General features: G+C 32.2%; 1 protein-coding gene across 1 annotated transcript; it reads left to right on the forward strand.

Annotated features, from left to right (window-relative positions):
* Positions 1-7,384: 7,384 nt before the first annotated feature.
* LOC145556479 (polyamine oxidase 1-like) lies at positions 7,385-14,670 on the forward strand. The gene is made up of 10 exons (XM_081618138.1): positions 7,385-7,550; positions 7,639-7,888; positions 7,981-8,088; positions 8,223-8,284; positions 8,835-8,989; positions 11,018-11,161; positions 12,273-12,422; positions 13,414-13,668; positions 13,840-13,921; positions 14,010-14,670. The coding sequence occupies exons 1-10, from the start codon at positions 7,499-7,501 to the stop codon at positions 14,222-14,224; spliced, it is 1,473 nt and encodes a 490-aa protein (XP_081474264.1). The 5' UTR covers positions 7,385-7,498; the 3' UTR covers positions 14,225-14,670.
* The last annotated feature ends 7 nt before the right edge of the window (positions 14,671-14,677 follow it).

A 14,677-nucleotide genomic window follows, 5' to 3' on the forward strand; every position in this document is an offset into this window, starting at 1 on the left:
ATTACCCAATTTGGATGACTGTAATTGCAGTTTTGCGTATTGTGTTGTTTCTTTGGGTGTTCTCAATGGTTATATGTGTGTGTGAGAGAGGTTTTTTTTTTTTTTTTTTTTTTTTGACGGAAATGGTTTTATGTGTTTTTCTTTTGACAGTGATATTCAATCAATCAAAGTCTTAATCCCATAAATGGGGTTGGCTACATAAACCAAAAGTGATTATCCTGTATAAATGTATAATCAAATGCCTCATTCTCATGCAATTCCATATGCTTCCTATCCTCTCTAACTCCTTCCAATCAAGTCATTTTTGGTCTCCTTCTCCCTCGTTTAACCTCTCCGTGGTCCCACTCTTCCACTTTTCACACCGGTGCCCTTGGGTTGTCGTCTTACATGCTCGAACCAACGCGAACAATTTTCCTTTAGTTTGTGTGCACCTAATTTTCTTGCGAATAACCTCATTTTTAATACTATCTTTTATTTTCTTGCGAATAACCTCATTTTTAATTCTATCTCTAGAGTGTTCCCGCACATCCATTTTAACATTCGCATTTCCTTAACTCCGTCTTTTTGATGTGCTCCTCCGTAGAAGCCTAACATTCTGTATCATAGAGCAACACTGGTCTTATGACAGTCCTATAAAATTTCCCCTTAATTGTAAAGTAATGCTTCGGTCACATAACACCCTGTAACCGCTATCCATTTAAGCCATCCCGACTCCTGTTGGTGATCAATGTCACCATTTTTATAGATGATCGATCTATTTAAAACATTCACTCAATAGTCAAATCCTTTCCGTCTAAGTTCTATACATCATCACTTGTCCTCCTTTGTGTACCAAAGCGGCATACCAAATATTTATTTTACTCCGATTTAGCTTAAACCCTCTAGATTCCAACATTTGCATCCACTGCTAAAATATGGCATTGACCCCATCTTTAGTTTCATCCACCAATATTATACACCATGGAACCTCATCTTGAATTGATATCGATACCAGAGCACCAAGTGCAGGTAATATTGATACATTAAATGAGCATAAAATGGAGTATTTAATTTGTTACATCCTTCACGTCTCCAATACGAGACAAACTTGCATCTGAGTTCCTTCTCAACAAACCCATAAAATAGAACTTGAGTCGATTATATTTGTATGTAATGGCTATAATTTATGGCAAAAGTAAAAAAAATTAAACACTTGGAGTACTTAAAATGTGATTAATCAGTCAAATTCTAAAGAATAAGTTCTTATCTTCATATCTTATGAGTATATAGTTTCATGTAAATCTTATATTTTATACTCTCTCGTTTCATAATTAGAAGCCTATTTCTTATATTTATTACTCGCATAATAAAAAATAAAAAAAAAATAAAAACTGAAATACGCTTCTCATTATGAAACGAGGGATATGTGATTGGATTGCCCATTTTTATCAATAATGGCTCGAAGCCTAAGGTATTCCCCGTTTGTTTAAATGAAAACAAAGAAAAGATTTCTAATAATTATTGGTACATATTTCGAAAACTTAAGAATCAATGTAAATAATTTTAGCCAAATCCCTGTAATTATTATTTTTTTTTTTTTTAATTTTTTTTAAAGAAGCCAAATTATTCTCATCAGTCCACCACTCCACCCTATGTGCTTCTCAGGGAGTCAACGCCCATAGAAAAACAGTGTCTTCCTAATTCTCATCACTAGAATAGTTGACTTTGGTCACATTCACATTGTTAAAACATAACATGCTACTACACTTCAAACTTCAAAGGTATATATATATATCGTTCACACGAGTTCATAACCAAAAAACAAAATATTTTTGGTCAAACCCCAACTTCAATTGACTATATATGTGCATCCTTAATCAACTAGAGAAACTTCTTAAAAATTTAATCATCAAAAGTGCTTAATTTTCCTAGTTGACTCGTTTAATTAAATTTAAATTATAAAAGGGTTTATATAATAATAAGAAAATATATAGTGGCTATGACATCAATTTCTTATCTAAAAAATAAAAGTCAGAATGTGATAATTATGTTCTTAAATTGACAGAAAATGCATACCTATAGTTGAAGCTTCAAAGACAAGGGAAGACTTGGCAACGGATGAATGGGTTTCACACTTTTACCGTACCAAAGGTCAAATTTCATGATATCAAATTAAGGTATTAACCACACCGTAATATATACGTTAATTACTAGAATGACTTTTGGATAAAGTTAATTAAGTACTTGCCTTCACTTTGTTATTGCGTCAATATAAACGGTCTTCTTAATCATTTGCTTCCATTATATTGGCCAAAACCTCCTTAATGTGGGGGCCTCTTTCATCTCTACTACATACACCATTTAAGTTGAGCTATATTTCAATTTACGTAGTTTAGTAACGTACAAATTTACCTATGTTAATACGACTTGCATTATTAATTATTATTTAATGTAATTCATGTTTAAGGACCATAAAATCAAAAGTTTAAACTTATGGTTGAGACCTATGATCTATATATATTATTGTACTAAAATAGATAAGTCTTAGCTTCACCGAGTTTAAACAAATAAACATGGATGCATAAGTTACATAAATTCCAAAGCTCATACAAGCATAAAAGCTAAGGGTTCCATCATAAGTAATAACTAATAACTTCATAAGTCTAATTAACCAGTAATAAGAGATTAAGAGGAGTATCTTACGGCATTACGGAGAAGTCCTAATCATTGATCAATAGGGCCATCCTATGTATTTTGAAGTAAATAAGATGATATAATAAATTGTAATATGACATACTGTATGTAAATAATATGGGGGTAATTGTGCATAGTGTATTATGATACAAGTAAATTTGTTGATACATCAAATATTATACCATTATTTTGAGGTAATACTACCTCCGTTTTTTATTAGTTGACACGTTTTGACTTTAGCATTATTCACACTCTTTTCTTTAACCGTATTTTGTGATTTATATATATGATGAAAAATATAGTGATGTGGGATCTTGTTAGAATAGTCACGATACATATTTTCTAAATATCAACATTTTATGATTTTTGCTTAACAGAAATTAAAGATATACATGGTTGAATTTATGCATTGACAAACGTGACTAAAGAAACGTATCAACTAAAATGAAACTGAGGAAATTAAGACAACATAAACTATAAATCTATAGTGGTACTTTGTATTGTACTGTATATCAATATATGTACAAATAGAAGAAAGCTAACCAACGCTCCGAATGGGTTGAATAATATAATTAAAAGCATAAATATTAACTTGAAATAAACATAAATTACACCGTTTAACTTGTGATTTTAGCATGCATTCCCAAAATTTTTATTATAAAAAGATAATATTTTAAAAGGGTTATCCAAATCTATATATATATATATACTAGGTTAAACCCCCGTGCAAATGCACGGTTGTTGAATAATTATGATAATAATGTAATTATATAAAAATTAATGAATCGATTCATCAGTTATTAAAGTGCATGAAATATATTAAAACAATTAAAACATGTGAGAGAAAATATTTATAGTTATAATGTGCAAGTTGATATTATAGGAAGTTTATTTTAGATTTTATAAAAAAAAAAAAAGGTCATAATCTAAATGCAATCTTTATTTTTATATAATAACGATTTTATTTAGAAAGTAATTTTGGCGGGAATTTTTTTAATAATATGTTGCCTAGTGTTCCTAGAGATTCGCTTTTAGTAGTATGTAATTGATTGATATATATATATATATATATATATATATATATATATATATATATATATATATATATATATATATATATATATATATATATATATATATATATATATATATTTTGGATGGTCTAGTAACTTTAATGATTTCATTTGATTTAAGCCCATCCTATCAGATTACGAATTAATGAAATTAGTAGAATCATCTATGGACAAGTTTCAATTCCAATCATCCTCACAAACTAATTAAGGTCGGCATCGATTCATTATTGACCAAATTGATAAAAAATGGAATAAACTCCAACTCCATTACAAGTACATGATTTTTTTTATTTTTTTTTTCAATTAAGAAAATGAACATTTTTACTATGAATCATATTGATCAGTCAACCATCAATAGTAGATCGAGCGATTGTGGAAACCACACGTGTTAGCTAAAAATAAAATGAGACAAATTTAAAGAGACAGGCAAAGGGGTACATAGATTATTGATTAGTTAGTTATGCCAATTAATTAATATAATAAATCTCCAATCAAAAAAATTAAAATGGTTTAATTATGGATTAACGAATGGGGACCATTCACTACACTTTTGATAGTAACTAATCTTTGGATTGGTCATTTTTCCCCCTTTATAATTAGCCACCTTAATTATATTAATTGTGGTGGATTTGCAATCACAGTTGACAATAATCACATCAATGCCATTTGTCTAAACTACATTGCTTCACCCCCTCTACCCTCAACGCTAATATTGCCAAAAAGCTATGCATTATGATTAATAATTTTGGTTGTTTGAATATAACCATGTTTTCATGATGGTTTATGCATATAATTAATTTACGTGTCAATTTTCTCATCCAATGTAAGCAAAGAGACTTGGAAAGTCCCTCTGGGTTCTAGAGTTCAAATCATTTTACAGGTTGAAATTAATTAAGCAAAGAGTTAGGGCCTGTTCTCTTACGTTGAAATTCAGTTCAGTTCAGTTCAGCTCAGTTCAGTTCAGTTCAGCTCAGCTCCTAATTTCCTTCTCTTATAAAATATTCATTTCAGTTCAGTTCAGTTCAGTTCAGCTCAATTCAGTTCAGTTCAGTTCAGCTCAGTTCAGTCAATGAGAACATACCCTTATATGTAGGTTGTGACGTAACTCTATTCGTTTGGAGTTAGTCTGAAAAATCCTTTATTTTAAGTTTGTCTCAAGTAATGTTTAAACATTTTTGTTTATAAATTTTAAACTTATATTTCCGATCTCTTGATTAAAGATATAGTTGCATATATCACATGTCTCTTAGTCCTTGAACCTAAAGACAAAATTAATAAGTTTTTAAGAACCTTAACTATAAGTATATTGTTTGTGTGTAAAAGTCTTGAAATAATACAATATACGTAGTATATGAGATTTGATATTAAAGAGTATATACCAATATTATCATGCAATCAAATTATCTTTTCTTTCCTTTTAAAAAAAATAATAATAAAATGCTCTACTTTATTCACTCGGTTGCTTCATTTCTAATTACCACGTGCGGTGACACGATATTGCTTGATGGCTTATTCCTTTCTAGCTAATCCACTCCACTGCTTGTCGCGTTCCCATATTAACCACACTTACGTTTCTGTCGTGTAATCGTGTTACTCGTGCAGGATTTTTTTTTTTTCAATGATAATTGATAAGTTTATGGCCCTGTTTGGGAGTTAGCTGATACTTGTTAGAGATTAGCTGATTGAGTTAGCTGATTTGACTAGCTGATTGTGGTAGATGATTTAACTAATTGATTATATTAGTTGTTTGTGTAAAACTGTTTGGTAAATAGCGGTTAGCTATAAGCTGTTTTTGAGATCAAATGACCAAAAAGCTCCTAATATGAGCTTTTTGAAAAAGAGTTTTTTTATCCCAAAACTCTCTTCCAAACCTCTAACTACCAAACACCCCAAATAGCTTATTGAGTTGGTCAAACCTCTCTTTCCTCTCAAACCTCTTTTTTTTCCTAAAACCTCTTAACTCCCAAACACCCCTATATGTTTTACACAAAAAAACTCATAAAATTAAAGTTTTCTAAGCTTATTAAGGATAATTTTAACCATTGTTTAAGGTTTTGGACTTTTAGTAAGCTATCCTAACCACTACATTACCAAACACTCAGATCATATTTTTTTTTTTGTTAAATAATTAAAAAAGGTACTCAAAAGCTACTGCAGAACACACCTTTGTTATCCTATAAGGGATAACACCATTACAGCCTTATCAATTTCCTTCATTGAGATCAAGTTTTTAATAAAGAAGTGATTAGTGCATGTTTAGAATTTTAAAATTAAATTACCAAGTGTGCCCTGTGCTTGTGGATTGTTATAAATTTTAGGATTAGTGGCTTATTGCACATGAAATTGTTGGTGCATGCATTTATTTGCTATGTTAAACTTACATATATTTATTCTTTCCTTTGTTGAACAGAAGAAATTAATTAAGTGAAGCAATATACAACGAAAATTTAATTGTGATGAGAATACTTGTTGTGTGGATTTGTGTTATTAGTGGAATATGATTAAGATTATTACATAAAGAAGGGGAGTTTTTGTACGCTTAGTTTGGCTTTATTAAGATTTCTATTTTTTTTTCGTATTAGTACATGCTAGATTTCCCTAAAATTATAGGAGTAAATGTAAAGTTTGTTTATTGATTTTAAAAATTGAGCATTAAAATTCAAGTTTGTACGTGTCAATTAAGCATTTCTCAAAGGATAATAAACAAATATCCTCAACAAAAAAATATACTGTACTAAATATATCAAGATCCAAGAGTACACATCGATAAAAAAAAAAATAAAATAAAAAATAAATAAAAAAATCAATACATCAAACATCACCGTCTAGGCTCTAGAGGAAAATGAATATAATGTGTAGTATCCATTTACACTAATTTTATATAACAAACAATACATGCTGATAAGTTTTTATCTCTTGTAATATGCATAGTATGCATTTTTTTTTTGAACCACATACGAGTAGTATGCAGCATTACATAAATTATTTTGTAGAATTGTTATATTAGTAATAGAACACAATCTAAATATCGAAGTAAAATGAATAAATAAAATAGCAAAATTTAGTCGAAAAAACCTTTAAATTTTTTTTTTTTTTTTGGCAAACATGTTTGTAAAGCTAAGACAACAAACCCTTACTTTCCAACATTGACTTGTTATTTTTTGGCGTCGGCCCATCACATGCCCTTTTTCTTTTCCAATTATTTTCATCCCATTTTTTTTATTCCCCTCTAAGGGCCTGTTTACTTCATCTTAATTTCAATTCAGTCTAGTTTAGTTCAGTTTCAATCAGTTCAATTCCACCCCCAATTTCCTTCACTCATTAAATATTTATTTTAGATCTATTCAGTTCAGTTCAGTTCAGTTCCAATCAATTCAGTTCAATAAATGTGAATAGACCCTAATTCTCATTTTATAAAGTCAGTCATAAAATTTGATGTTAAAGCCCGACCCAACCCGTATTTTTTAATCACTTTGTCCCAAGACTCCCAACTTCTAATTCTTATGGTCCATACTCGCAAGATTTGTAATATTGGAAGTAGGCCCTCCAAATCTGTTAATTACGGAGTACCTTCCAAAACAAAATTAAAAAAAAACAATATTTATTTTTTATTTTTTAATTTTTAGAAAAAAAAAAAAAAAAAAAAAAAAAAACTATCTATATAAATAGACTAATAGACTCCCGCTGTTTTAACACCCCGCGTCCTCTCATCTGAAACACTCAAACTAAAATCTCTGTATTTCTCAATTCTCATGGATTCTATCAAACATTGTTCAGTCATCATTATCGGTGCTGGAATCTCCGGTAAAACCACCATTAATGCTTCTTCAATAAAAAAAAAAAATTCAAATAAATTCCAAGAATATCTCCATTAATGCTCTGTTTTTCTCAGGTATATCGGCGGCGAAGCAACTCGCTGATAATGGCGTAGAAGATGTCGTAATTCTTGAAGCTTCCGATAGAATCGGCGGTCGTATTCGTAAGGAGCAATTCGCCGGAGTTCCGGTCGAACTCGGCGCCGGTTGGATTGCCGGCGTCGGCGGTAAACAGTCCAACCCGGTTTGGGAACTTGCTAATCGGGCCGGGTTACGTACTTGCTTCTCTGATTATAGTAACGCCCGTTTTAATATTTATGACCGAGGGTTCGATTTTTCTCTCTTTAATTTCAGTTGAAATGATTAAAAATTGAAAGAAATTATACAAAATTTGAATTAATTTTGTGGAAATTTAGCAGTGGGAAGATATTTCCGAGTGGAATTGCAGCTGATTCGTATAAAAAAGCGGTTGACTCGGCAATTCAGCGACTCAAGGATGAAGTTGATAACACCAGTGAGCCTCCCAAGTAATTTCGGAGTAAAACTTTTTTTTTTTTTTTTTTAAATTTAATTTTTGTCGCACATTTTTTAGTTATATATATTAATTTCGAAATTATATTAATATTTTTTTTTTCAAATATCTATTTCTTTAAATTTGCAGTTTGCCGAAAACTCCAATTGAATTGGCAATTGATTTTATCCTCCATGATTTTGAAATGGCCGGTGAGTTATTTATTTACTCGTATTTAATTTATTTATTGTTATTCTAACTTTGGGGTAAATTGTAATATTGTGCAAGTATACACGATTTCTAGTGTAAACGGGGACATAATGAAACTTCAAGGCTATTCTATCTAGGGTTCTAATAATATTGTGCTAGTAGATACGAACCACACGATTTCTATTGTGCACCGGGACATAAGTAAACTCCAAGCCTATTTTTTGGGTTGTACGATTGTACAAGTAGACACGATTTCTATTGTGCACTAGGACATATGTAAAAAACACGGATTCTATTTAGAATGTTTTTTTTAGCATACCATATGCATTCATAGTACAGTCGAGTGTATACGGAGATGGGCTATTGGTAATTATACAAACATATCTCATCTTTTTTATTGTGCACCACTTTACTACTTTGATATGACAATTGAACTTAACTATGATTACACAAATTCAAGGAAAATATAAAGGTAAGTTATTTTAATGATCTTTAGCATAATTGATTGAGGAAAAGTGAGGTTAATATAATATGAAATGTTGTTAATTGCAGAAGTGGAACCAATATCAACATTTATTGATTTTGGAGAAAGGGAATATCTAGTTGCTGATGAAAGAGGGTACGAGCATTTGTTATACAAATTGGCTGAAACGTTTCTGTTGACTTTTGATGGGGAGATATTGGATAATCGGCTCAAACTCAACACGGTAATTATTTATTGTTTGATTAAGTAACAAATTCATTAACTAAAAGTCATACGATAGGATTGTTTTTAAATTAAACACGGTGTTAGTATAATATAATCGCTGTGAATTTTTTAATCTATTTTGGCAAATAAACGTAAAACAAATTCAGTTAATTTGTTTCAACAAGAATAAAGATGAAATATTTAAAGCGGTGTAATTTTGCACGTTTCAATTCTTAGCTGGGAGACGTTGTATGATAATGATACCTTTGTTGAAGTTGTGTTTTTGTTGGTTATCTCTGTTTTTGTTTTTTTCATAAATGGGGAAAGTGATCAATTCAATGAGCAGTTATAAGCTTGTTGTTTTAGGCTGTATGAATCATTATAATCATGTAATCCAAATTTATATGCCTGTTTTCTCAATCTAACTTATGTCATGCAACATCCTTTAGCTTTCAAATTGTAATACGTATCATTTTTGTTTAGAATTGGCTCTGGTTTTGACTTAAATTAGCAAATAGATAAGCCAATTATGATAATGACACAAATGATGATGATGACAACGACAATGACAATGACAATGAGGGTAATATGATAATCAATATGATTTTGTCACGGATCTTAGCTAATTATGTCATTATTCGTAAGAATAGTTAAAAAACGACAACTTATCTTGTCTTATTCGGTAATTGAAGCTCATTTTGTTTATGTAGTTTGTACGTGTCTTATTTATTTATTTTTTTATTTTTCTCGTAGTGTAGAAAGAGTTATGAATAACTATTGCATAGATGAAATTCAATCCGATTCAAAGTATATCTGGATTACCATTCCAAAATCTATGATATTGATCAGAGTTAATATTAGAAACATTGAATTAAGATATATAGCTGTCATTATTATGTTAATGCATGGGTTAGAAGATCTGATTTGATATCTGAAAATGAAATGTGTTGATGTAGGCTTGGCTGTAGTTAGCTAGTTGGGTTGGGTGGTGTGTTTGAGTCTTGACCATCATTTAATTTTGCAGATTTGCACATGCACACATCAAATTGTGCAATGAAATCAATAAAATTCCTCCTTTTTCCTATTTTCATGACCCAATCAAACAGAGCCTTGTTTGACCTATCCATATTATGATTCCTAATCATACAGTAATGAATTGTGATGATTTTCTTCTTGACTCTCCTCAGTTGTTATTTGCATCATGGGTCCCACATATCTTGCACTACCTTTTTACTGTGCCCCATATTTGTATGTTGCAATTTGCAAAAGGTTACAATACTAGCTAGATTACTAGCTACCTATTAATATAATGAAATGTCAAATCAGACTTAAAACCATGCAAGTCAATGAATCCTCCTCCTCTTTTTTATGTAAACTTGATTTAAGGTTACCTTATTCGATAACACTGTGTCAGTGGACTAATTTAACCTAAAGCTTAAACTTATGGTTGAGGTCACACTGATTAGAATAATACTACGTTTGATTTTAAGGGTTAACGTTCAATGCACTGTGGTTGGTTAACTATCGTCACATCATAAAAATTGCTATTATGCCGACTCTTTATTACAGTAAGATCTAACAACACTTTGATAACAGTAGAAGATTGATTGTAGATGCACATGTTCTTCTTTAGTATACTGTGTAATGTTATTATATTAAGGTAACTCTACATTTTAACTTGGTGTATTGATTGAAAAGCTCCCACTGACTCAAGGCGGGGTCATTTCTAAAATTTAATAGCTCAAATCATAAAAAAATCATTTAAAAAAAATTTGCACTATTGAATATGTGATGATGATTGTGGTGGCGGTCGCTTGAATTCTATGTGCAATGTAATGATGTTATTATTTTATTTTTCTAAGGTGGTAACATTGGTCCTCTAGCTACAATTTAATAATTTTTATTCTTATCATCTTAGGGCCTGTTCTCGTACATTGAAATTCAATTGAGTTCAGTTCAGTTCAGCTGAGTTCAGTCAATGAGAACAGACTCTTAATCAAGCTATTTTTTTTGGAGTTAATCACGTACATATATGGCTTATGGGCAGGTTGTTCGAGAAATTCAAAACTCGAGGAGCGGCGTTACGGTAAAAACGGAGGATGGTTCCATCTACGAGGCTAGTTATGTGGTTTTGTCTGTTAGCATTGGCGTACTCCAAAGTGATCTTATTTCTTTTCGGCCTCCTTTACCCGTACGTATCCCTTCTATTCTTGTGTACACGTATAATATACTCCATACTCTATTGTACTCCGATTTTTATGCATATGTACTCCATGTATTGCACAATGGTGAACCACAGGATGTGTTATGTAGTAATTCATGTTTTTTCCTAGATCTTCTATGTTTTCCTCCAATGTGAGATTCTAATGAACATGTATGGTTTATTTTACACATTTTTCGGTTCATGGCTTCATTTTATATGCATCCTCGGTTCATGGCTTCATGCAACCGGTACCATTCTATTGGGATTTAGGCTGTGACATTGTTGTTGTGGTAGGAAGTATATAATGTTTTACATCTATAGTTGTATTGTATGTATAGTACCTCCCAACTTATGGATATAACCATTGATAGTATTATTACTGCTAGGATACATGGTCCACAATAGGCTAAGTCCCTGGTTAAGTTGCCCTCTGCTGCGGACTTGTATAGTTTCTGACATGTGATTCTAAGCATTTTAGATCTTACAAGTGAACTACGGAATATGAGTTAATCAAATACGGAGTTCTAAATAGAAGCCACGGTTATGTCCACGTGCATTCAGCTGCTATATGTGATTTTTCTTTGTTTTGTCTGGTCTTTTAGCAACTCACAAATCGGAGGTATAGCCATGACTACCTTATAGTCTTATATGGCTGATTTTAGTCAATGATCATTGCAGTCCATCACCACATAGAAAATGTATTGAAACTTTAAAGTTCATATTTATTTATGATATAAGGGAAAAGAAATTTGGTGGGTGCAGCGAACTAGATTAAGAATTGGACCACTCTCAAAAGCTAAATATTATCTTGTTGGTAAACTTGCAGGCATTCTGGCCTGCCCTGTGGACCCATAAATCTGTGAGATAGGTACAGCTATCTCACTATAGTACATGAGAATATCACATAATGTCATTTTCAGATGAAGTGATAGTAGTCTGAAGTATAAAATTCGTTCTGTTGAGGACTAATGGCCTAAATTTTAGTTCGAGATTGTGAAATGCTGTAACATAAGGACGGTCATGTATTCATTTTCTGATTATTTCAGTGATGCAATGGTGTATTTTTCTTATGGAATGACTCTTTCCGTGTTTGAAACAGAGGTGGAAGACAGAAGCCATAGAAAAATGTGATGTGATGGTATATACAAAAATCTTCCTCAAGTTTCCATCTAAGTTTTGGCCTTCTGGGGTGGAGAAAGAGTTCTTTATCTATGCACATGAGAGGAGAGGCTACTACACATTCTGGCAGGTGTGTTTGAGGCTTCATATATCTAGCTAGTGAATCTTCTTTCTTGTATCTTTTTTGCCGAGGCATTATAAAATTTACATAAAGTGGTGTGTTGGTGGCCTTGGTGCGCTCTGCATTTTTCCCTTTACACAATGAAATCATTTAAGATCATCTTTTATTTAGTCACAAAGAGATTAACATGGTGGATTAGTGGGGTCTTTTGATGAACTTTAAGTTTTTTATGGCTTCATATTCCATGAAAAAGGATTAATCTGAGCGGTTTGGTTTATCAGAATGTCTGAATGCGCTCTCCTTGATTCCTTTTGATTATTTGGATAGAGGATCCACCCTCATTAAAATGTTATTTTGGTGGCTCCTGATGTGAGGATTCTCCTCAACAAATCCAAAAACTGACTCACTTTGAACAAGAAAAAAAAAAAAAACGGTTTTACTTTAAATAATTTGGAGTGAGTCTGCCACAAATTACGGCATCACTTTAGTTGTTTAGATATCATTCATATCAGGCAAACTCTTTTAACGATGTAGATTGTTATGTTGAAAGAAATAAGTTTTTGTTATTGAAATACTTGGTGTTTTCTTTTTAGCTTTAGGTATTGCTCCTAATCCTATCTAATGGTATAGTGGCTTGTGTGTACCATGTCCCTTGCTATACATGGCAACTGTTTCTTGAAAAATGTGTCAAGACTAACTGTGTGCTGTGGAAGTCAGTCCATGGTTTTTATTTTATCAGCCAATGATCACAATATTGGGGAACAAAGTAGTTGAACTAAAATAAGTTTGATTGAGATGTTACCATATTTAACTAATGTGTCATGTGTTTAGCTTCCTGTGGACAATTTGAGTCATATTGCCTGTGATTTCCATTCGTGGTGTCAGTTAATTGCTGCATGATAAAACACCAAGATTTTGAGTATTTTTTTCCTCAGTATAGTTGTTCTGAGTTTCTTCAAATCTGACCACAGTTGCTTATGTATTATTGACTTGTCAACAGCACATGGATAATGCCTATCCAGGATCTAATATACTCGTTGTAACATTAACAAATGACGAGTCTAAACGCGTTGAGGCTCAATCCGACCAAGAGACTCTCAGAGAAGCCATGGAAGTTCTGAAAGATATGTTCGGCCCTGACATACCAGATGCTACAGACATACTTGTCCCTCGCTGGTGGAATAACCGTTTTCAGAGGGGCAGCTATAGCAACTACCCCATTATTTCCAACAATAAGGTTGCACGAGACCTTAAGGTACTTGAATTCTCATGGACAGATTGACTGCATTTGCTGTTGTTTTCTGCATTAAGCCTTCTTAAGGTGACATTTTGAAGAACATAACGGAGTACTATCTCCTTTGATTCACAGTTTGTCATATAACTGTTTAGCAAATTAGCTTATTCATTGTTTATTTTTTTGGATCAGGATCCTGTAGGGCGCATCTTTTTCTCAGGAGAGCATACCAGTGAGAGGTTTAATGGCTACGTTCATGGAGGATATCTCGCAGGTAAATGCTGTCAAATTTGATATCATGATCCTATTGATGCAGCATAGCATATATAATGTGGGTGTCTAATCAAAACATATATAATTAGGTATTGACAGTGCAAACGCTTTGTTGGAAGAAATGACGACAGAAAAGGGAAGAAAAACCGACATTAGCCAACCTTTTCTATTGGAACCCTTGCTAGCACTAACAGGATCACTGACATTACCTCAAACTGAGAAAGTATCAAACCTTCATAAGTACGAGCTGCCTAGGCAAATCTTCCTTGGCAGTAACCTAGGAATGCCAGAAGCCATCTTATGACTAAATGGATCAGTCACTGGTGAACAATTAGTTAGATTTCAGGGGTGCACTTGCCAAGACAACAAGCAGAGCAGGCTCAAGTGCACGACCAGCACGGGGCATTGGCTGGGGAGCAGCCAAGTCCACACTGTGGTTTTTCCCCATTAAGCTAAAACTAAATAATAGTGACACAGGTGGGGAGCTGCGTGCATTGGCCGGCGCGGTTGATGTATAATTACGGAAAGTCTAATTTGATAAGTTGAACAGTATATGATTCGGATTTGCTGATACCTAGATAGGAATAAAGATATTGATTGAAGTGATGAAGTGGATTTCAGGTAGAGTTTAGTAGTTTTGGTACGTATATGATTATCTGATGGTAACTTTCTTGTTGTTTGAACTCAAAGATTCATATTGTAAAGACAAATTACATTGGCATTTTAATTTAATTTAAATCTGTTTACAAATCCAAAT

Source organism: Chenopodium album, chromosome 8, assembly GCF_948465745.1.
Source record: "Chenopodium album chromosome 8, dcCheAlbu1.1, whole genome shotgun sequence".
Lineage (NCBI taxonomy): Eukaryota > Viridiplantae > Streptophyta > Magnoliopsida > Caryophyllales > Amaranthaceae > Chenopodium > Chenopodium album.

Bases quoted from the DNA above. Each gene is read 5' to 3' on its own strand.
- LOC145556479 (XM_081618138.1), top strand. From the start codon at position 7,499: ATGGATTCTATCAAACATTGTTCAGTCATCATTATCGGTGCTGGAATC. The intron at 13,669-13,839 runs GTACTTGAATTC...TTTTTGGATCAG, and splicing joins AGGTTGCACGAGACCTTAAG to GATCCTGTAGGGCGCATCTT. The intron at 13,922-14,009 runs GTAAATGCTGTC...ATATATAATTAG, and splicing joins TCATGGAGGATATCTCGCAG to GTATTGACAGTGCAAACGCT.